The sequence below is a fragment of the Heloderma suspectum genome, chromosome 2 (genome assembly GCF_057233095.1).
Source record: "Heloderma suspectum isolate Gila_16-S chromosome 2, 16-S_ref, whole genome shotgun sequence".
NCBI classification, from domain to species: domain Eukaryota; kingdom Metazoa; phylum Chordata; class Lepidosauria; order Squamata; family Helodermatidae; genus Heloderma; species Heloderma suspectum.
The window spans coordinates 234,718,754-234,740,813 of NC_139459.1; the positions used below are offsets into that span (position 1 = coordinate 234,718,754).

General features: G+C 46.9%; 1 protein-coding gene across 2 annotated transcripts; it reads right to left on the reverse strand.

The window, feature by feature from the left end:
- Positions 1-1,264: 1,264 nt before the first annotated feature.
- On the reverse strand, positions 1,265-17,702 carry STX10 (syntaxin 10). 2 transcript variants are annotated; one of them, XM_084838549.1, is made up of 8 exons: positions 17,070-17,702; positions 14,202-14,371; positions 13,810-13,904; positions 9,367-9,429; positions 8,383-8,481; positions 6,815-6,921; positions 5,579-5,673; positions 1,265-2,829 (listed from the first exon to the last, which is right to left on the reverse strand). In XM_084838549.1, exons 1-8 carry the CDS (start codon positions 17,102-17,104, stop codon positions 2,750-2,752), a joined length of 744 nt encoding a protein of 247 aa, XP_084694675.1. In that variant the 5' UTR covers positions 17,105-17,702; the 3' UTR covers positions 1,265-2,749. The 2 variants fall into 2 exon arrangements, with proteins under 2 accessions (XP_084694675.1, XP_084694674.1); XM_084838548.1 differs by lacking the exon at positions 1,265-2,829 and having other exon boundaries at positions 5,205-5,673; positions 17,070-17,650.
- Positions 17,703-22,060: the final 4,358 nt, after the last annotated feature.

Sequence of the window (22,060 nt, forward strand, 5' to 3'; positions counted from 1 at the left end):
CTATTTAATTGGCATAGTTGCTTGGACTTCCGTCCAGTGGGCTTCCTCTGCTGATGGAAAGCTCTTTGATCCAGCAGAGGCTTCCACCAGCAGAACAGGGAGGGAGCCCATTTTTTGTGATTCCCCCTGCCCTTGAAGCCCCCATCACCCCTATGTCTGCTCCAGAACTATGTCTGCTTCAGAACAGTGTGAGGGATGGCTTTGGGAGTGGCTGAGGAGGAATAGTAGAAGCTCACCTCCTTCCCCATTCCACTGACAGAAGCCTCTGTTGTTTTCTAAAGCTCAACAGAACTCGCTGAATGGTTACTCTGCACAAAATTGGAGCTAAGATTACAATTCTGTACATGCTTACAAGTAGGTCTCCTTGAACACTGGTACTTATTTCCAAACAAACATAAATTTGGCCTGTAAGTTGCATAGAAAAAATATTGGATGTTGTTGTTTAGGGAGGAGACATGACCAGAGGTTTGTACTGCCATGAATGATGGCAAATAAGAGGGGGGAAAAACACTGTTCAAGACGCTATGTCCTATTCACTGAGCTAAATCCAATATTACATGAGCTGACTTTTGCTCACACAATGGAAGTTTCCGTTCTCCCCCCTGCATGCATCCTAAATCTGCTCTGGAGGGGCCCCCAACCAGAGCTGCGGGGGGGGGGGGGGATTTGATCCTACAGGCATCTATTCCACTGGCAGAAGTATACTGTTGGATACCAATTTGAGTTCCAGAAATTTGGAACTCACCAATTTGAGTTCCAGAAAGGCAGTTAATGAAGACCTTAAAAATATAAAGCCCAGCATAACTCCAATGAATGTGATTAGTAGATTCAGGATGCATTATATCAATATTTTTAAAGCCAATTATCTATGTTAAATATATTCATGGTTACTAGTTATGAAAGTTGAATGGAACATTCCTATTCAAAGGCAATTTCTGCAGCATTGGGTAATCTAAGACAGGGGTGAGCAGAAGGGAGATCTCCAGATGTTTTGGACTTCAGTTCCCAGAAGCCCCTGTCAGCATGGCCAATGATCAAGGATGCTGAGCGTTGAAGTCCAAAACACTTGGAGATCTTTCTGCCCATACCAGATCCAAGGTACCACTAACTGATGATAGCCACTGATCCAAAGAGTCCCACATTCTGTGGCTATCCACAGAATGTGGGACTCTTTGGATCAGTACACAGCCCATGTTATATTTACTTGCTTATATGTGTGAGGACCTTCACTGCCTCTTTTCCAACAAGAACATAAGGGTGTATTAAATACAAGTTAAAAAGCTTCATTTATTTTTTTAAACAATAGCTTTAGCGTCTTTAAACGAGTGGGTACAAAGTAGATCAGGATTTACTGGTAGATGGGCAAGGATTTGTGACTCACAATTGTTTAACAATAGCAGCAACAAAATGACTCCCCCCGCCCCTGGTTTCTGCCCCAATTATACCGCTGATATGAAACTTCGGGTAGGAAGGATTGTGAACTCTAGTGAGTTCCACAGCTCGAAACAAATTCCTAGGCTTGGAATTCTTTAATTCTAACCTGTATGTCTTTTGCACCAGGCTTCAGTTGCTGGATCTTAGAGTTCTAATAAAAAATACAGATCCCACAAGCCTAAAGTCTAGACACCCTGCTTTATAATATGTGATAAAAACATAGAATGGCTTCTAAGTTCTTGTTCCACAGAGACCTTTCTTACCCTCCAGGTAAGGTTATGAGTCACTTAGACTTGGCTGAAAGTAGCCTCATTACATAAGCTTTGGCAAAGATTTAGAATTCAGGGGAGACTGTTCGTCCACCCTACTATAACAAGTTCTTGAGATAGGGAGAGCGCATTGAGCTGACATCACTGCAAACTGAAGTACTTGGAGTACTTAGCAGTAGCCCAGAAGTATCAGCATCATTTGTATCCTGAAACACAGCACCGAGGCCTAGGTTACACTGTACTTCCAGTTTCTGGAGAGGAGCTGTCATCTGGTTAAGAGAGAGCGCTTTGGGCTCTGTTCTCAGTTTCATTAAGCAAAATTTGTTTCTTGGCACTTAGTGAGTCAGCTTAGGACTATCCTCAACCCTGAGTAATTTCACCCTTTAAGAAACAAGACAGATCTTTGTCCTAGCCAATCCAGACACAGTTTCCATTTAGCACTGGCAGAGGTGAAATGCAACTGACAGGTTGGTCCATTGCGCTTCATCCGCAGACACATTTAACCCAAAGCCAGCTTGTTCCCATTCAAATAGAGGGTATGAGTGGATCTTTAAACAGCAATTAGATTAGTCAGTTGGGTGGTGGTGGTGTACTATTACTGGACTGCTGGAGCTGGGAGGAAAAGGTTGCCACAAAAAAAAGGAAACTTGCACTGGTGCTTCCACTTCCCATGTCAGTAACACAAATATGTGCAATATGGTCTCCACATTTTAACAGGAACAGATTTTATATGTAATTTCACCTCCAGTCTCTTGACTGCACAGATCAAAACGAGATTGTGGATTGCCTTCCAAAGTGAATAACCTTTGGGAATCCAACCCAACCTTTTCACGGATCTGCAGCCCCCAACAGTTAGGAGAGCCTGAGTGAGAGCATCCACGGAGAGCATCCACCATCCCTTCCACTGAAGTGACTCCGTTTCTTTGTTGCCGGGCAGGGTTTCACCATGCCCTTGCACAAGATAGAAGGCCAGGGAGGCTCCAGGCATTCCACTTGACTGGGATGGTTCCTGCCACGCCTTCCCCCACATCCATTCTGCCATTGGTTCATGGAGCAAATAGAAGAATCAGCACCACCACCACCACGACGATGACCAACAGGCTGATGACGCACCACTGGCGCCGTTCTGATGAAGGGGAAGCACAGAGGGAGAGGGCATAAGCACAGGAAGACCAGCTCCGTTAAAAATCCACCATCCCTTCCACTACAGGGGTGGGGCGGGGTGGGGGGAGCAGATGTCTTGAAATAAAGGAACTGCATTTAAGGCAAGCAGGAAGCTCCAAGCTGAACCACATGCTGACCCTCTTGAGTCAAACGCCACATCTCACCGGCCTGCACACACAAGCAAGCATCATTCTTCTGCGATTCAACACTAAAACTGCCACAGTATAAGAGTGAATCCACCAGGCATTTGAACAGCTATTTCTCCATGGTGACCCCTGGTGCATGCTAAGGAAACAGCTACTCTGTCTGCAAAGCCCTCAACTATGCAGTTTCAAAGCAGCCTGTTAGAGGGAATAAGGAGAGAGACCATCCTGTATAAAACACTATAGCATGGAACTCGATTGGGCTGATGGCTTGATTGTTAATCTATGCTGGGCTGCTTAAGCTGCAACCCAGGTGTCAGGGGTTTGTGGCACTCTTGGACAGGGATGGGCACTAGAGGGGGCACTGCAGATCTGACTATACCATAAAGTAGAATCAAGCTTGCATTCCTGCTTGCCTTTTGTAAGTTAGAGACAAGGGGCAGTATCCAATGGAAAGCTTAAGCCCTGGCCGATTCCCTTCTGTGAGGGGGGGCCCTGCAGATTCTGTTGCACAAGCACTATAGCAAAAGAGTGCTACAGGTCTGTATGAAAGTTGGTCCTGATCCTGCAAATCCCCAAGGTTTTATAGCTGCCAGACCCTTTTTGGTGCACTTGGGATTTTTGCTCCTTGGTGAGTAGCCGCTAGGGATGGCGGAGAATTTCTCCACGAATCTCCAGGAGGCCGAATGCCAACGCATTCGGCCCCCCGAAATTGGTGGTGAAATTGTCCGCCGCCCCCCCCCCCCCCCCCGGATGGGACTTACCTCGTGCGAATGTCCCTCTCGGCGGCGGTGTTTTGGCGGCGTTTCAGCGGGGGCAGTGGTGGCGGCCGGTCTTCTGACCGGCTGCTGCCGCCACCATTGCAAAATAAAAAAGGAAAGTAAAAAAAAAAAAACACACCCGTGATAGGCTACGTAACGATTTACATAGCCTATCACGGCTAGATTTCCAAAGTCAGCCGTGATAGGCTACGTAAATCGTCATGTAGCCTATCACGGGTGACTTTGGGAAAAAAAAAAAAGCACGTACGCAAATTGCGGCGCCCATGGGGTGCCGCCATTTGCGTTCCTTAGTTTGGCACATCTAGTCTACATAAAGATTTACGTAGACTACGGCAAAAATAAGGGAACGTTTTTTGCGTTGCCCTTATTTTCGCTGTACTCTACATAAATCTTTACATAGACTAGACGTGCCGAACTAAGGAACGCAAATGGCGGCACCCCATGGGCGTATGCACTTTTTTTTTTTTTCCCCCAAAGTCACCTGTGATAGGCTACGTGACGATTTACGTAGCCTATCACGGCTGACTTTGGAAATCTAGCCGTGATAGGCTACGTAAATCGTTACGTAGCCTATCACGGGTGTGTTTTGTTTTTGTTTTTTACTTTCCTTTTTTTTTCGCGGCCGGGTAGACGGGGCGCTCCTCCCCGGCCTGAATTTCAGCCGGGCGAGGCGGGGCGCCTCCCCCCCCCTCGCCTGTATTTTGGGGGGAGAACCGAAGTGCCTCCCCCCCCACCGGGAAGCAAGCTGCGGGACCAGGTAAGTCCCTTTCGTCCATCCCTAGTAGCCGCACAGGGTTTTGACCATGGATCTGGCGCCTCCTCACTACCGGAGGCTGAGTATGAAGTTTGGTCCTGATCCTGCAAACCTCCAGCGCTTTAGAGCGACCACCCCCTTGTTGGGGTGATGCTGGGATGTTGCCAAGGGGTAAAACAGTGCCACTGCTTGGGCTGGAGGACTGCAGCAGGTCAGGGAGCTGACTCAGATTACACACAGTAGCTTAATAAGCTACTCACAGTAGTTTATTAGCCTGTTCACGTGGTGGGGCATCGTGGATTACTTAAAAAATAAGCTACCGTGAGTAGCTCATTAAGCCACCACGTTGGGGAAGAAGCCGAGAAAGGGGCAGGATTCCCCAAGTGGGGGCCAGAAACCAGCCTTTCCCAACCTGGGGCCCTCCAGATGTGCTGGACTACAAGTCCCATCTGCCCTACATCCAACACAGGCCAGCATCTGGAGGGCAGTTGGCAGTCCAACACATCTGGAGGGAACCATGTTGGCAAAGGCTGCGATAAACAAAATACCTAGAGTCTGTGGCTCTTGGGTGGCGTGGCCAAAGAATAGCCAGATTGCAACTGTCTGCCATGGAATAGGGGGCTGCTATGATTTTGTGGTTCTCAATTCTCCTCTAACCACTCGCCGCCATGCCCTCATCAAAGCTGATGGGTATAAAGCAGGGGTGGGTAATTTGTGGCCCTCCAGGCATTTTGGCCTACCACTCCCATTAACCCTAGCCAACATGGCCACTGGTGAGGGATGATGGGAGTTGTAGGCTAAAACATCTGGAGAGCCACAAGTTGCCCAGCTCTGGTATAAAGGAAAGCAGTCTAAGGAAGGCTAGATTGGAGATACTGGGGGAGTGGGGAGTCAAAGCCCCCTTGAACCAAATCCGTTCAGAATGGAGGTGAGGGTCCAGCTCAGTGGGAGAGGAGGTGGACAGCAGGAGGTCCCCTTCCTCCCCACTGCTGAGGAAGGCGCGCAAGGATGAACCATGGAAGGGTCTCTTACCGCTGGTCACGTGGGAGACTCTGGCCATCTTTTTGAGCACTCCGTCCATGCGGCTGTGCGTACTATCCATCTCGTGGGCAAAGTCTTCCAGCATGCTGGAAAGTGGCAAAGGCATCATCAACTCAGGAGGCAGCCTGTCTGCAGGGCAGCCATCTCCCATTCAGAGGGTGTGTGCCTTGCCCAGCCCAGCCCAGCCCAGCCCCATCAAAAAGCATGGGGATGCCAGCCAGGTCTGACAACACAACATCCCCTGTGGCTGGCATTTTTATCTGAGAGGCATCTTCCCTGCTAAAAGGGTTCAGAGCCTACTCATTCAAGCCTCGAGCAGGGCAAGCCTTTTCTAGCTTCAGCAGAGGCAACTGGCCCATCTGACCTTCCCAAGGGCTACCCATTAGGCCCAGTGTAGTCTCTGATCCCATGAGCACCCCTGAATAAAGGCGTAGGAACACCCCAGCTGCTTTCACCCGAGCCAAGATGCTCTTTGGCTCCCTTCTTGCCAGTGCAAACGGCAACAGAGGTTTTAGCAGAGCCTCTCCTTGTGAGGCTCGCCCCTGTGCCCAAGCCAAGACCTGGCAAGCAGGAGGGAGCAGCTGAAGCACACAGTCAAGGGTGGGCTCTGAGAAAGGACTCTGTTGCTATTCCTGCTGAGGAGAGGAAGCATTCTTGACCCATGTTGCTGGCCCTTGCTAAATTCAAAGTAAGGTCTCCAGTTACAAAAATAGTTGTTCTGGATAGGCAAAGGTCCTGGGTGCTGTTCTCTGATCCAGCCTTTCCATTCCAGCTGCTCATGAGAAGACATCCAACAATGACTTGCTGCATAACAGCGAATCATTAGAAGAGCCTTAAAACATCAAGAATTGGTGTCTGAGTTTTTCTGGTTTTCCTTTCCTTTCCCCTCCCCATCCTTTTTTCTTTTTGTGTTGTGTCTTTTTAGAAGAAGGCAGGGAGCTATCTTGTTTTTATTGATCCAGCTGAAGAGCAGAGTATAAATGTTTAAATCTGAAGAGAAAAAAAGACTCTGGAGAACAACTGGTGAGAGAACCCGGATTACCAGAGCTGTATTCCCTGGTGCTATTCTGTGCCATTTCTATCCACTGCAGTATGGCTTCTTTGTCCTTCCACCTAATGCATTGTTTCCATTGTCCCCACACTGCTAGAAGGTTTTATCTGAAGGGTGGGACACACATGTCTCAAATAAAGAGAATCTCCCCCATGCTGGCTGCTTCCTGCACTCACATAGACTGTTCATCCAGCTCCTCCCCGACTCGCCCGGACATGTGTTTCAGCACTCGAATGCTACCAGAGACCAGCTCCAGCTGCTCATCCTGTTCCTCGATGATCAGCTATCAGGGAGAGAGGGATCAGAGGAGACTGTCACTACAAAGAAGGTGACACCAGATAAATCCATAGGGAAGAGGCACGAGTCAAAGCAGCCTCAAAGAGGAACAGGCAGTGCTCCTGCCCAAGATGTTACAGGATGAGGAGGATTTATACTGCCCAACAGCAAAAGCTCTCTGGGTGATTCACAAAAATTACAAACCACAAATACAAGAGAATAAAACATAGCATAACATTTTTAACGTACAAAATTTAAAGCCATTTAAAGAGATAAGAAACAATTCAATATAGACCTGATAAAGACAGCTGGCATAAATGCCCCATCATATGCCATTAAATGCCTGGGAGTAGAGGACAGCCTTAACCAGGCGCCAAAAAGATGACAGTGTTGGCACCAGGCCGGCCTCACAGGGGAGATAATTCCATAATGCAGGGGAGGGGGCCATCACTGAGAAAGCCCTCTCCCTTGTTGCCACCTTCCAAGCCTCCCTCAGAGGAGGCACTCAGAGGAAGGCCTCAGATGTTGCCCAAAGTCTCACACTGAACTGGACACTGGCCTTCAGGGGACTTGGGGCAGAGGGGCACCCAACTGTGGTAGCAAGCTCTGGGAACTATGCTGCAGTATTGCCACTGCTGAGATCCAAAGCACGTCCATGTCCACATTTTGTGGACATTTAGGCAAATGACACTAAGGATCCTTTTAAGGCAGAGTGCCGAATCTTAGGCCTCTGGGCCAAGTTCAGCCCACCTGGGGTCCCAGCCTGGCCCTCTGGGGTTGTACTGATGGAAAAACTGATGCAGAGGGACCCAGCAGGAGCTTGGGTTTGACCCCAAATCTCCAATAAGAAAGGGAGGCCAGGTGCACTTACCTTCACTTCTAGCCACCAGCACTCTGACAGGAAAGGAAGAGGAAAGTAATTCCATCCTGCTGGATTGAACGCAGGGCTTTCACTTCCTGCCATTGAACGCTCACAGCTGGGAGAGGAGAAATACAGTGGAGTGAAGGGGTGCTGTGTGTGGGCCAACGGGAATGGTTTGCAGTGGAATCCAAGCTTTCTCTCAGTAGAGGTGTTAAGCCAAAGGGAATTGTTTGGTCTCTGTAGGAAAGGCTAGTGTGTGTGAAAATAACCACAACCCCACACTGGATAGCCAGTGTGGTGTGATGGTTGGAGTGTTGAACTGGGAGTCGGGAGATCCGGATTCTAGTCCCCACTCAGCCATGAAGCTCACTGGGTGACTTTGGGCCAGTCACTAACTCTCAGCCTAACCTACCTCACAGGGTTGCTGTGAGGATAAAATGGAGGATGATCACGTAAGCCACGTTGGGTTCCTTGCAGGAGGAAAAATGGTGGGATATAAATGTAATAATAAAAGGAAGGAAGGAAGGAAGGAAGGAAGGAAGGAAGGAAGGAAGGAAGGAAGGGCTGGATTGGCCCAGGGCATGGAGACAGTGTCCCCATTCTCACCTTCTGGTGTAGCTGCTGCTCTTCTAAAGTGTGCGAATTGGCTGTTGACAGATCCTCTGCATCCAATAGCGGAGAGTGATCCCTGTTCCCCACCAGCATCTGCAGAGAAAGGGGGGTGGAGGACTCAACAACAAAAATATCTGAGCAAGCCAGGTTTCCAAGTGGTCTGCAAGTGTTCTCAGAAGAGCTACAGTGAGAGACCTAGCCAGCAAAAGAGAACTGGGTGGACAAAGCAAAAGTGGGACTCAAGGCCTTCTCTAGGAAGGGCCTTTTTGATGGAAGGTGATCAGGAACTGTTTCCATTGCAATCCAGAATTAAAATACTACAGACATAATATGGATGAAGTGTTGGCTCTTAGATGGTCTAGGTGTTTATTTAATGTATTTCTTAGCCATCTTTCAAGACAGCAGTCCTCCCAAGGTGGCAATATAAAACATATAATTCAGTATCAATGTAATCAACTCAGAAAATCTGAAAATCTATTTGTGCTGCAATATTTGGTTTTCACAATTTGTTTTCAGTTTTGTAAGCCACTGGGAGGGGGGTATTTTGAAAAGTGGCCTAGAAGTAACGGAAGGAAGGAATCAGCAAGTGGGATAGCACATTTTTTTTCTCTAGGAGCTTGAAGACGCAATCTGTGCACCACAGCTAGAGAGAGAGCAAAGGGTGTTTCACTCAAAAGAGAGACTGGACCATTTAGCCCAACAATATGTGCCTTGGAGGAAGAGGAGGAGGAGGAAGTGGCCTTTAGCCTGGTCAGCAAACAAGCTCCTGTTACTCCATGGCAAAGAAACTCTAGAGCAGCCTTCACCACTCTGATGCCCTCCAGAAGTGTTGCACCACAATTCCCATCATTTCCAGCCAATACACCAGGTCAGGGATGGCCGCTTTAGACAACCAGGGATAGAGAGGCACCCTAGCCATTGCCAAAATTAGGATTCCTCCCCTCTCAGGCAAAACACTGAATGGTAGAACATATTTACCTCTCTGTTTTTCCCCTCCACAAAGGCCTGTGCTGTTGGACTGGATATGTGATCCCGCATTTCCTAAAGTCAAGAATGGGAATCAGTAAGGAAATAAACCAGTAAAGACGGTGACTTCTAAGAGAGCATCCATCAAGATAGGGTGCCTTGTTCTAGAAGATCCCCAGGTATGTAATCTCCTACTGTAACCTGCCTGAAGCCCAAGGATATAATGTGTATAAATACAGATAAAGGAAATTACAGGAACTGCCACCACTGAAGATCACTGACAGGTGTAGAATAAAAGACAAAGATTTACAATAAATCCCACTCCCATCCCAACTTCAACAACCCAACTTCATTTCCTTACCACACCTAGAGACAGATTTCCAAACTCTTTACTCCCAACAACAATGTCTCCAAGAGCTGGGATAAAACCCAGAACTCCTGGTTCCACAATCATTATTAACATCTCTGCAACTGCACAGTTCCTAATAGTCCAAGAGTCTGTGTCAAAACATTTACATCATAAGGTACAACAGGTTTGACTATCTGGACATCTTAAGAGACCTTGTGGTATCTCCAAAATGGCCTGTTTTATGCTCAACTGGTGGGACGTTTAGGGGGTGCCAGCCCCCCCAATCCCTTTTCCAGGACCAATAATTATGTCATAAGATACATGGATGAAACACGCAGCATCTGTTCGGGGGATAGTGTATTTAACTCCAGACTGCCCAATCTGACTGACTTTGTCAGGATGAATCCCCTTTCTGACCCCTCCAAAAAGAGGGCCATTAATGACATCTTAAGGTACACAGCTGAAACTGGTACCTTTTGATAGAGATCACTTTCCTGTATCTTTATCCAATCTGCTTTATGTGGGGCCAGCCCCAAATCAGACCATTTCATGTGATCGGAGTCATAACAATGTCCACTGTACTGAGTTAAGTAAGGAATTGATATCACAGCTCCAGAAATGTATCAGTACTTCTGTTTTTTGGGCTTACTGTGGAAAGGAGCCTGCATAATCGCCAGCAGCCACCAGACACAAAATTCAAAGTGATCTTGATAGACTGGAGCGCTGGGCAGAAAACAACAGAATGAAATTTAATAGAGATAAATGCCAAGTTCTGCTCCTAGGAAAAAGAAGCCAAAAGCACAGTTACAAGATGGGCGATACTTGGCTCAATACTACAAGCAAGAAGGATCATGGAATTGTTGTAGATCACAAGCTGAATATGAGCCAACAATGTGATGTGGCTGCAAAAAAGGCAAATGCTATTTTGGGCTGCATCAGTAGAAGTATAGCTTCCAAATCCCATGAAGTACCAGTTCCCCTCTACTCAGCACTGGTTAGGCCTCATGTGGAGTATTGTGTCCAATTCTAGGCACCACACTTTAAGAAGGATGCAGACAAGCTGGAGAGGGTTCAGAGGAGGGCAACAAAGATGATCAGGGGGCTGGAAACAAAGCCCTCTGAGGAGAGACTGAAAGAACTGGGCATGTTTAGCCTTGAGAAGAGAAGACTGAGGGGAGATATAATAGCGTTCTTCAAGTACTTGAAGTACTGTCACAGAGAGGAAGGTCAGGATCTCTTCTCGATCATCCCAGAATGCAGGGCATGGAATAATGGGCTCAAGTTACAGGAAGCCAGATTCCGGCTGAACATCAGGAAAAACTTCCTGACTGTTAGAGCAATACAGCAGTGGAACCAATTACCTAGAGAGGTGGTGGGCTCTCCCACACTGGAGGCATTCAAGATGAAGCTGGACAGCCATCTGTCAGGGATGCTTTGACTTGGATTCCTGCATTGAGCAGGGGGTTGGACTCAATGGTCTTATAGGCCCCTTCCAATCCTACTATTCTATGATTCTATGACAGAGAGCCATGGAACCCCCTAGCAGCAAGATTGCTAGAGGATAATGTCATTAACAGGTGCAAGCTGGAGACACACAACACTGTCCTGTATGTTGTAACAAATGGGCATGTGAAGCCATTAAAAGAATTCCAGTTAGTGTTGCAATGAAAAGTATCACTGGCAATCGGAAGATCCTTGATATTCTTAACTGACCTGGGCACAGTGTCAGCCACTGAAAAAAAAGAGACTAAATTAACATTTGCATCACTTGATGAGCAGTGGGCCATCCCAGAAGGAATGGAGTTATCACCACAGTTAATAACAGGAGTTACCTGGGATATGATGCACATGTCAACACTATTGATGGAAAGGGGACTCTCCATGACACAGATGGTATCTGTTTTCAAAGTGTTGTATGGGAACCCTGAGAAGAAAAAACTGCTGACACTTTACCAAAGCCCTTGACAGCAAAAAGGAAGAGAAGACCTCTCACAGTTTCTGGTCTGAAACCGGAATGGTACAGGAATAGACCAAGGGTGTTTCCAGATGAAGGGCTCCTAAGCACAATCCACAATCTCCTAAGCATTACCAATCAAAAGACACTGTGCATATTCTATCTTTTCTCCTTAATGGGATTATTGTGGGGGAGAAAAAAGAAAGACGGAAGAAGTGATGGGAAAACAGACATCTGAACCCCATGTAAAAGTCCATAAATTAGACAGGGCTATTCACAATAAAAGCCTCCTCTGGAAGCACCCTGAAACTATCAAAGAGTAGATTTGTAGCACTTGATGATGGCAAAAGATTTGCAATTCTGGATAATTATGATTTCGTTGTGCTTGACACTATGTAGATGATGTCACTGACATTTAAGACAAAGGGAGCTTTAGTGTGGACAAGTTGGAATTCCAAAGTTTTGGTGGATAAACTTCCCCAACGGAAAAACAGTTATTTCCTACAAATCAACCCAGTACCCAACACTGCTACAGGGTGTGGCAGAAACAATTAAAAGATCCCACAAAATAGCTGAGGAGTGCCAGCAGGAGCACATTATTGTGACATAGGATTTGGCTATGGCAAGACTTGCACTTATAATAAAAGCAGACGAAAGTCCCAAGTTTGATAACTACTTCCTAATGCGTGGTGGATTTCACATCTGCCTGGCATGTATCAAAGCTGGATAGGTACAGTTAATAACATTCCCTGAATGAGACGGATAAGCCAACATTAGGTGCCATGACCAGCAGTATGCAATTTCTGGAGTAGAAATTAGACAATCAAGATTTCATTGGAGCACTGAGGAATGATAACTTCAAAGAAGCTCTGGTGCTGTTTCTACTGAAAACCTGAAAGTATGATGATTACATCATTCTTGGTCTCAAGTTATTGCATGGAACCCTAAAAGAAATGAGTTATGTTTCCCATACTGTGGACTGTAGTATGCAATGCAGTGAAGAGAGTTCCTTCAAATGTACCCAAGAAGAGGCAAATTCCCAACTGATTTAGTGCTTTGCAATTTCATGTACCTCACCTAGTAATGTTATGCACCACAGTGATACAGATGAGTTGATCATTCTTCTGAGAAACCTTTCACACCTAAATGATGAAGTAACTGTTTGCATGGAAATAGGCCTGCGGTCAAAGAACAATTTGAGGGACACAGATGTGAGAAAGCTAGCAGACTCATTGGGATCATCAATGCGCAAAACCCTACCTGGATTTCCTTGCTTCGCTTGGTATGACTACATAGCAGCCTTTTCAAGAAAGGGGAAGATTCTGGAAAGAAATGAGAAAGCAGAAGCTGCTTTCTCTTCGTTAAGGCTTTGAGGCTAGAGCACGAGGGGGGAATAGGGAGTTTATGTTGGGCTTTTCTAGGGGGGTTCGTGTTTGTTTCAATGTTTTCATAACTGAAAGAAATACAAAAGTAGCAAAAATAATACTTTAGATTGACTTTATTGCTAAAATACCTCATAATTTCAGAACCGATATACATCGTTCAAGTTAAGTATATTGGAAATTGTTACGCCTTAGATCATATTAAATGGTCTGACTTAGGGTTGGCCCCACATAAAGCAGTCAGATTGGATATTTTAAGATACAGGAACATAACCTCTATCAAAAGGTACCAGCTTCAGCCATGTACCTTAAGACGTCATTAAGGGCCCTCTTTTTGGAGGGGTCAGAAAGGGGGTTCACCCCAACAAAGTCAGTTAGATTGGGCAGTCTGGAATTATGTACACTACAGATGCTGTGTTTCATCCATGTACCTTATGATGTAATTAATGGCCCCCAAAAGGGGTTTGGGGAGGCTGCCACCCCCTAAACATCCCAGCAGTTGCACATAAGACTGGGCAGTTTTGGAGGTACCACAAGGCCTGTAAGATGTCCAGAGAGTCAAACCTTGTGTACCTTATGACGTCAGTATCTTGACATGGGCTCATGGACTGTAACTCCCTCAGGAAAAAGTATCCCTCGCTTTTGCCAGTGCCTCCACATCTTCACTCAAGCATTTCTCTTACAGTAGGACGACCTCCATAGCATCAGCTCAGTCTTTTATTCTGCGGATGCCATGATGGCAGCAAAGTGTATGCTTGGGCAAGACTCACCTTGATAGATTCCCGCATCTCGGTGACAAAAGTACGCCGTCCTGCAACCTCACTGGGCTCGATTTTGAACTTGTGCGGGTTCGACTCCACAATGCGTGTTTATGGGTCAAGTGCAAAGAGCGCTGAGTAATTGAGTTGGGTAAGTCAGAGGACTGCCCGTATTCTGTGACCTTACATTGGCATTGCACTGACCAGAGGCTCTACAGGTGGAAGGAGCTTCCTGTGTATTGACTCCCCGTCCAGTTCTAGCAAAGAGCCTTGTTCAGAGCAGTTCGGGAGCAATCGCCACCACTGCAATCATAGCAGCAAGCCGTGCATGTAGAAAATGGTCCAACAGCATTACCTGGAGAGGCCCCTCCTCCCCCAATCCTGCTCCAGACCCCAAAGGATATAAATGGTTTCCTCCAAGTCTTCCAAGTCCCAGTCGATGCTGCGCAAGCTGTTGCGTAGTTCATTGGTAGTCCAGTCAAACTCCTCTTTGCTGACCACATGCGTCTCCTGGAGCAGCTGGCACCAGCGCTGATGAAGCCCCCGTGCTGTATTCACTGCTTTCTGAACTTCCCTGTAGAACACAAAGACAAGATAGTTGCAGGGAAGGGGGGTGTCTTTGGCTCTGCTCCAGAAGATGTCATCGCCCCTGCTCTGAAAAAAGTCCCAGAGCACGGCTTCTGAATATACGAAACTGCCTTTATACCAAGTCAGACCCTTGGTCCATCTAGCCCAGTATTCTCGACATTGACTGGCAGTGGCTCTCCAGGGTTTCAGGCAGTTTTTCCTTCCTCACATTACTTTTCCACTACACCACTGTATTTTGGAGGGGTCCCAAGAACCAGTGGAACTCTGCCCTTGGGTGCCACACCTCTATATACATTGGGCCAAATCAGGCTTGTCAGTAGCCGTTCACCCAGTCACCTGCAGTAAATAAGAATTGCCTCTCGGGGACCAGGCAGGAAGTTGGTTCCTTCCTTTTAGGTGGTGGTTCTTTTTCCTTTTAGCCCACCAAAGTCTAATACACATATATGTGACCTCGCAGTAATCAAGCAACGTGGCGATGGTCTTAAACAGCCATAAATAGATACCCTGATTCAGTCCAGAGTAGAATTGCATGAGTGCTAGGAAGAAATGTCAAATACATAAATAAAACTAAAAAACCTGCTTGCAGCCAGCCCCTCTAACCTAGAGGCTCTTTTCTCTAAAGCTGGGTGACTTCCTATCAAGCAGTGTGAACCCAGTGTGCAGCTGCTGTGAAAAAGGCAAACTCCATGTTTGGCATAATTAGGAAAAGAATTTAGAATAAATCTCCCACTATCATACTGCCCTTATGCAAATCTATGGTGCGACTACACTTAGAATACTGTGTACAGTTCTGGTCACCACAACTAAAAAAAAGATATTGTAGAGTTGGAAAGAGGGCAGAAAAGAGCAACTAAAACGATCAAGGGACTGGAGCATCTCCCCTATGATGCTTGAGTGGATGACGACGGCCTCTCAGCTCTAGAAACTGACTATCTGGATACATTTCAATCTGGCTTCAAGCCTGGGTTTGGCACTGAAATGGCTTTCGTTGCCCTAGTGGATGACTTTCACCAGAAAGACTTGGGGAGTGTGATCCTACTCATTCTGATGGATCACTCAGCACCTTTCAATACCATCAGCCATGGACCCAATTGGGAGCACACTGCTCCCAGTGGTTCTGTTCCTCCCTGTCTGACTGATTCTACAAAGTAGTGCTAGGGGATTTTTCTCCATGTTTTATTTAAAAGAAAACATAGAAAGGGAATAAATAGAGGTAGCTGAAAGACGTAGGCTTAGGAACTATTTGTTCTTTCTCTGCAAAATGGGTTATTGAGATGGTGAGACACATTCTATGCCAGCCTTCCCCCATCTGATGCCCCCAGACTTTTTGGACTACAACTCCCAGGATTCCTGACCATTGGCCATGCTGGCTGGGACTGATGGGAGTTGTGGTCCAAAACTTCTGGAGGGCATCAGTGTATACTGTTAAAACTTCTATAAGTATAAAAGAAGGGCTTCAGATGAAATGGAGGCATAGGCATTTTCATAATCTGGATGAAGGGCAGCAGAGTTGCAGAGAGAGCAAGAAATGGAAGTCTGGACTTCCTGTTCCCATCTGTGGGGGAACTGCATTTCTTCAGCCTGGCATATTACGGACAGCCGTGCCGCTCACCCGATCAATGGGACAAACAAGTAGGACAACAAGGGGCCTATTGTGGCCAAGTGTATTCATGGGTTTTTAACAACAGTTTGTTAATTATGAAATATGGACCTGGAAAACATCGCTAATCCTTGATGAAAACCAAAGGTTGCTGTGATGGCCATAAGAATTCCAAAATCCATATTTGGACAATACCCTTATTAGGCCAACTCAAAGGTCATTTTTGGTGACCTTTGAGTTGACCTAATAAAGGCATTGCTCTAATAAAAGATTCTGGAATAATTCCTAATGGTTATTGATATAGCTCATTATCCTATTCAGCAATTCTGCTTTCAAAGTGGAAATGACAAAGAAGCTCCCTCAAATTACGCATATTTGTATAAAATAACTTCCCTTTTTAGCATGGCACTTCTGTGTGTTTATTAAGCTTGCGCTTGCCTGCAGAAGCTGCCTCTTCACAAACATATTTGGGCAACTGACTGAAGTTTGTTCTGACACACAACGTTGTGACACAAAATGTTGCCATCATAATAATTTTTGTTTACCGCTGACCACAGTTCCCCAAATATGAGCAATCCTAAACAGACTCCTAGGACATTAAGAATCTGCAGTGTGAGATGCTGCAGAGGCTACTGCGAGTTTGATCTTTTCCCTATGGATACCAAAGTGGCCCTATGGAAGGGGGAGATCCAAAAAATAACAGTAGGGTAATTAGAAGCAGCTAGTAAAGAGTTTTCTAAGGAGTTCCCGTGGTTGTTTAGTAGTTTAGCCTTCCACCAAACAGATGCCCCCCAGTTGTTTTGGACTACAGCTCCCATCAGCCCCAGGCAGTAGGGCCAATGGTCAGGGATGATAGGAGTTGTAGCCCAAAACATCTGGAGGTTGGGCAATGCTGATGTGGTTGAACGGGGCTTCCCACCAAAGGTTGGGGAAGTTTTCTAGATTGGGAAATCCGGGAAACTGGAGGCAGGGAACCACATTTCCCACGCTCGCCAACCCACCACGCGGTGGCCTCGCTGGGGCTGCAGTCCCAAGCAGGGGCAAAAAGGCCGAGTCAGCTGCAGCGGCCGTGTCTGCCACTCACCCTCTCACTACGAAGAACGGGTCCTCCAGAGACATGGTGGCTCGGTCGCGTGCGTTGCTTCCCCGAAGCGTCTAGCCAGCCGGAGAGCAGCGTCTGCGGCGAGGCCATATAAGTCTATGGGCGAAACTTCCCGTCCCTCCCTCCGAGCTGAAGCCGCCTAGACAGCCACGTTTACTCCGGGCACCTCTTTCTAACTCTGTGGAACTCCCGGGTTGTTTTTTTTCCTTTTCTCCCTGCGAAAGAGGAACCACCAGCCTTTCTACGGAAGGGCCGCAAGAAGGGAAGAGGGTGCTGTGAACTTAGCGAGCAGAGAAAGGAGGAACCCCCTCCTCGGAACTTCTCAGCGCCCCGGTTTGAAGGCGCCTTCTCCCCTGTCCTCCACCCCCGCCCGCTTCAGCTTCCTCCTGGAGATGGGAGGGGTGGGGGGGAAATCCGTGTCACTCAGGCAAGAAGCATCATGGCCCCACATAGCCCCGGCTGTCCACCCCACCCCCTTTCCTGGGTGCCTGATTCATTCATTTTCCGCCTCGCTTCCCGGTTACGAAACCTCACGCCGGAGATCTTGGCCTCCCCCCTAGGGCGTATCCTCAAGACCGCAACGCCTCTCGGCTACTCTTGAACCGCCCCGCTACCCCGCCGCCCTTTAGGGTGGCTAAAGAGCGGGCAGCACAGACGGGCCCGTTCATGTTTATGCATATTCGTGGGCGGAGGCGGTGGAGATTTTCAGTCGTGTCCGCGATTGTGCGGGAAGAATCAGGGGCGTTAGTTAAACACGGGGCAAAGACGCTGCCTTCTTCGTGCTCCACGTTTTTCCATTCGGTGTCGGTGTAGCAGCTTGCGTGGCCAAGGCGGATGCGGGCTTGGCGCACATAGACACGCCCGGCTGGTGCGGGGAGGGAGGAGATGGGCCGCGTGTGTGGACTCAACGTGGGATGACGCGATAATAAGGGACAGGAGGCAGCATGTAGTAAAAGCCCCCGAACCGGCAAAAGCGAATTACTAATTTGCTCCATCGGTGTTCGTGGGACGCCGAGCCAGAAAATGGCATGTTTACTCGGAAGTAAGTGTACTCCGCTCAAAATGGAACTTGCCTCTGATTAATTGTGCACCGGACGGCGCAGATTGTGTAGGCCTGCGTATACTTCACACAAGGAAGGGAGTTACGCGTGTGGAGAGAGGGATTGGGGGAAAGTCACGTAGCACACAGACAAACTGTTGCATATGCCTTTAAGTGGAAATTGTCCGTCCACGGTCGCCCCCAAAAGAGGGTGAGTGGAAGAAAGTGAAAACAACAGAGTGTTGTGGCACCTCAAGCCATCACATTTATTCTGGCATAAGCTTTCGAGGACTATAGCTCGCTAAAGTGCAAGAAAGCGTATGCCAGAACAAACGTCTTAGCCTTTAAGATGCCAGAAAACTCCTTGTTTTTGCAGCAATAAACCAGTACCACCATCCCTCTGCAAATGGAAGGAAAGTGGTATCTTTAGATCGCGTGAATTCCGCGGCCAATTCATGGCAGGACGGGGGGGGAGTGTATAAGGGTGATCATATCAGATAACGGGGGCAGTGGCTTGAAAACTCTTGCAGAATGACCGTACCAACAGGAGCGAAAACGTGCAGAGGCAATATTAGCTTGATGGGTATGCGTGTGTGTGTACTGGGAACTTCGAGGAAAGGGCTTCTGTATGAATAAATGGCATGCGCTGTGTATGGGGATTATATTGCTGTGGCAGCAGGGTTCAGTAGTGTGTGCGCAACCTGTGCATATAAAGTGTCGCGTTGCCTCGCGTCGCGGCGTGTGTAAACAGATGGATGGCAAGGCAGAGACGTTCCTTGGACGGGCTCCCGGAAATTCAATTGAGCCTTTCGTCCTGTTGCCCATTTATGGACACAGGAAGCAAGACTGCTATGAACGTCAGCAGTTTTAGAACGTTGGTAAACTCAACTTCGACTCCTCCCCCTGTCGTCATGGGCCAATAATACATGCAAGGAAACGGTAACCAAGGCGGCCGGGGATGGGGAGCGGGGTTGACCTAAGCGGAAGGAGGAGCCTCGTAACGAAGAAAGCCCTGGAGGGAAAATCGATGGAGAGCCAGGACTGAGAGCTCCTATCTGCCATCTGGGTGTTCCGGTGAAAAGAGAAAGTGCCTTCCAGATCCTGTCAAATCAGTAAGGGATTTGATAGGAACAATGATTTGTAAATGTAATCCTAAAATAACGTGCACCGATGTGACGGTTGCAGCCATAAACTATGGGGCACCTGCAAAAGGAGGGCAACATTCCGTTTAGCCATTTCCAGAGGGGAGGCCCTGGTAGTCTGTTGCAGCAAAAAAAACGAAGAGTCTTGGTCCACCTTAAAAACAAAGAAAGTTATTCCATCTTTCTTTCATGTGGCCTATGCTGAATGAATGTGTGAGAAAATAAGGTTGCAATCTGGGAGTTAGCCCACTGAACGCAGTCAGCATGCGTAGGCTTGGCAGCTGGAGTTTCAAAAATTTGTTTGAGCAATGCTAGCAGAGGAGGGAAGCAGCTGCAAACTGAGGAGGAAGAGGAAAGGAAGCTGCTCTCCCTTACACGCTGCTAGCCCTCTAGGTGCTGCTACTAGGGAAGGACACATGACCAGAAATTTTTCCCCTGGTTGGGCAATTAGAGTAGTAAAGCAGGAAAAGCCACCCTCCAGCACATCCTCCCACTCATGCCCTTGCTGGAGGCTTGCTGGCCATATTAGGGACTGCTGTGGTTCTACCCAAGTTAGGCTGCACCAAGTGATGCTGAATTCTCATATATTTTTGTACCAAAGTGCAAAGGCTTTTGCACAGATTGAGACCCCTAACTCTTGGAAATGTACAAGAATTCTTGCATGTGTAGCCACATTTATACAGGTGCATCAACAGGAGACATCATGCAGCCTGCAGCTGACAGGCCTGTCAAACTTGCCAGGCCACAGAATGGACTTCGTATATAAGAATAAATGCATTCTGCATGCACAGATTGGCCTCTGGGTTCGCTTGCTCCTGACAGAGATCAGGAAAAGTGGAGCTGACCTTTTCTTATACTTTGGGAAACAATTGTGCTTGAGCTGGAATGGGGGGGGGGATTGTAATTCAAAGTACTACATCAGCTCCTTGAAGACAAGGCTGAAAGGTTCATGCAGTCAATGCTTACCTGTATACTGGTTCTGTACTCACATAACTCACATGTGGCAAGAGCTTGAGAGATTTCCAAAGGTGTACATTGCTCACAGTTTACTTCTGCCTGTGGCACCCATTAAGGAGTTTTTGCATTGCTTTGGTCAGTTATGACTCCCATGTTTTTTTCTGTTCAGAATACAACTAATTCAAATGCCTTTTCATTGGCTATAGCCAGTAGGCTTAGTCGGCTTTAGATGAAATATGGGGACTGCAAGCATGAGCTTGCATTCACAGTACAAAGATTTTGTGGTTGATCTAGCTAGTGAGATTTTAAATGGCAAATGAAATTAAAACTGATTGAATCATGCCTATGAGTATTTGCGTTTGCTTTAGCAGTAGCTCTGCCTAAGGACAAGACAGTCTGGCTGTCGAATGTGAGTCCTTAACTGTATAGCGGTCAGTTCCCAAATCTAAAATGTTAAGGAACTGCCTGGTTAATATGATCTGTCAAACCAAAGATGAGTCAGAGTCCCAAAGACTATGGTATGCTTTGGAATTCCCAAGAGAGAGACTCCAGGGAAGCGAAAGCCATTCAGTTCACGCATGATAGCTACACTATCAAGTCCTTCTGCAGCAGGCAGACAGTTTTATTCAAGCAGGCCTTTGGCATGTGCACTGGTCCCTTGGGTGGGATGGTGTTTTTATTCTTTTATTGTCATGTTTTTAATTGTGTTGTTAATGTATTTGTTAAATTTTGGTCATTATTGTTAGCTGCCTTGAGTGCCATTTCCTTGGTGGAAAGGTGGAGTATAAATGAAATAAATATGTAAGTGATGACTTGCATGTGTGAATGAGCCATCACAAATCTAACCTAAACATAGAGGCATATCACTTCAAATGTTCTGCTTTTCTATGAAGTTAGTTCTTCCAATCATCAAGAGTGTAATGTAGAACAATCTACATGCATGCATGAAACAGGCCATATTACTTAATTAAGAAAAGGGCATTAGGAATTATCCTCCCTCCAAACCTAATGAAGATATGCAGAAGATTTGGTTAAGTTTGGTCACACTGGAGCTGGCATCTCCTTTAACCTCTGCTTGCAGTGAGGCCTGCCTGATGCTTTGAGAACTGGGAAACTAGTGAACACGAAGAAACTATTGGTCTGAGCCAATTGGTCAAATACATTGGTCAAATACATTTGGTCAAATATATTGGTCAAATCCATTGAGCATTTTCTGCAGTTATTGCAGTGCTCTGAACTACATACATTGAGCACTTGTTGAAGTTACCATGCTTATGCAGAGATTGTGCACGTGTGGTTATTTTATGGTAGTTATGCAGCATCTTAAGGGCAGGTTCATCACCTGATAGCTGTACCTTCTATTGATGACTTGCATGCACAAATAGGTCAGTGTGGGCAGAGCTTTCCTATTCATTTCAGGTGTAAAACATTCCAGTGGAGTCAGTTCACACGTCCACTGCCAGTCATGGAACGTAATCTCGGCCAGATAAATCTAGAGAGGTTTATGCATGAAGACATCCTGGCCCTCAAACTTAAATGTGCATTGAAGCCAGACTTATTGATTTCCATTAAACCCACGTTACAGTCCTGTACATGTCTACTCAGAAGTATGCCTCTTTGAGTTCTATGGGACTTACTCCTAGGTAAATGTGTAGGATTGTAGCCTTAATGGACTAAGGTTACAACCCTATATCCGTTTACCAGGGAGTAAGCCCCACTGAACAGAATGGGTCTTCGGTGTAGGCATGAATTGCGTTGTGCATTTGCTTCCAATCCCAACGAAGCGAATAGCTCTACTCCGAAATAAATTAACTAAGGAATCCGCAGCCACAGGT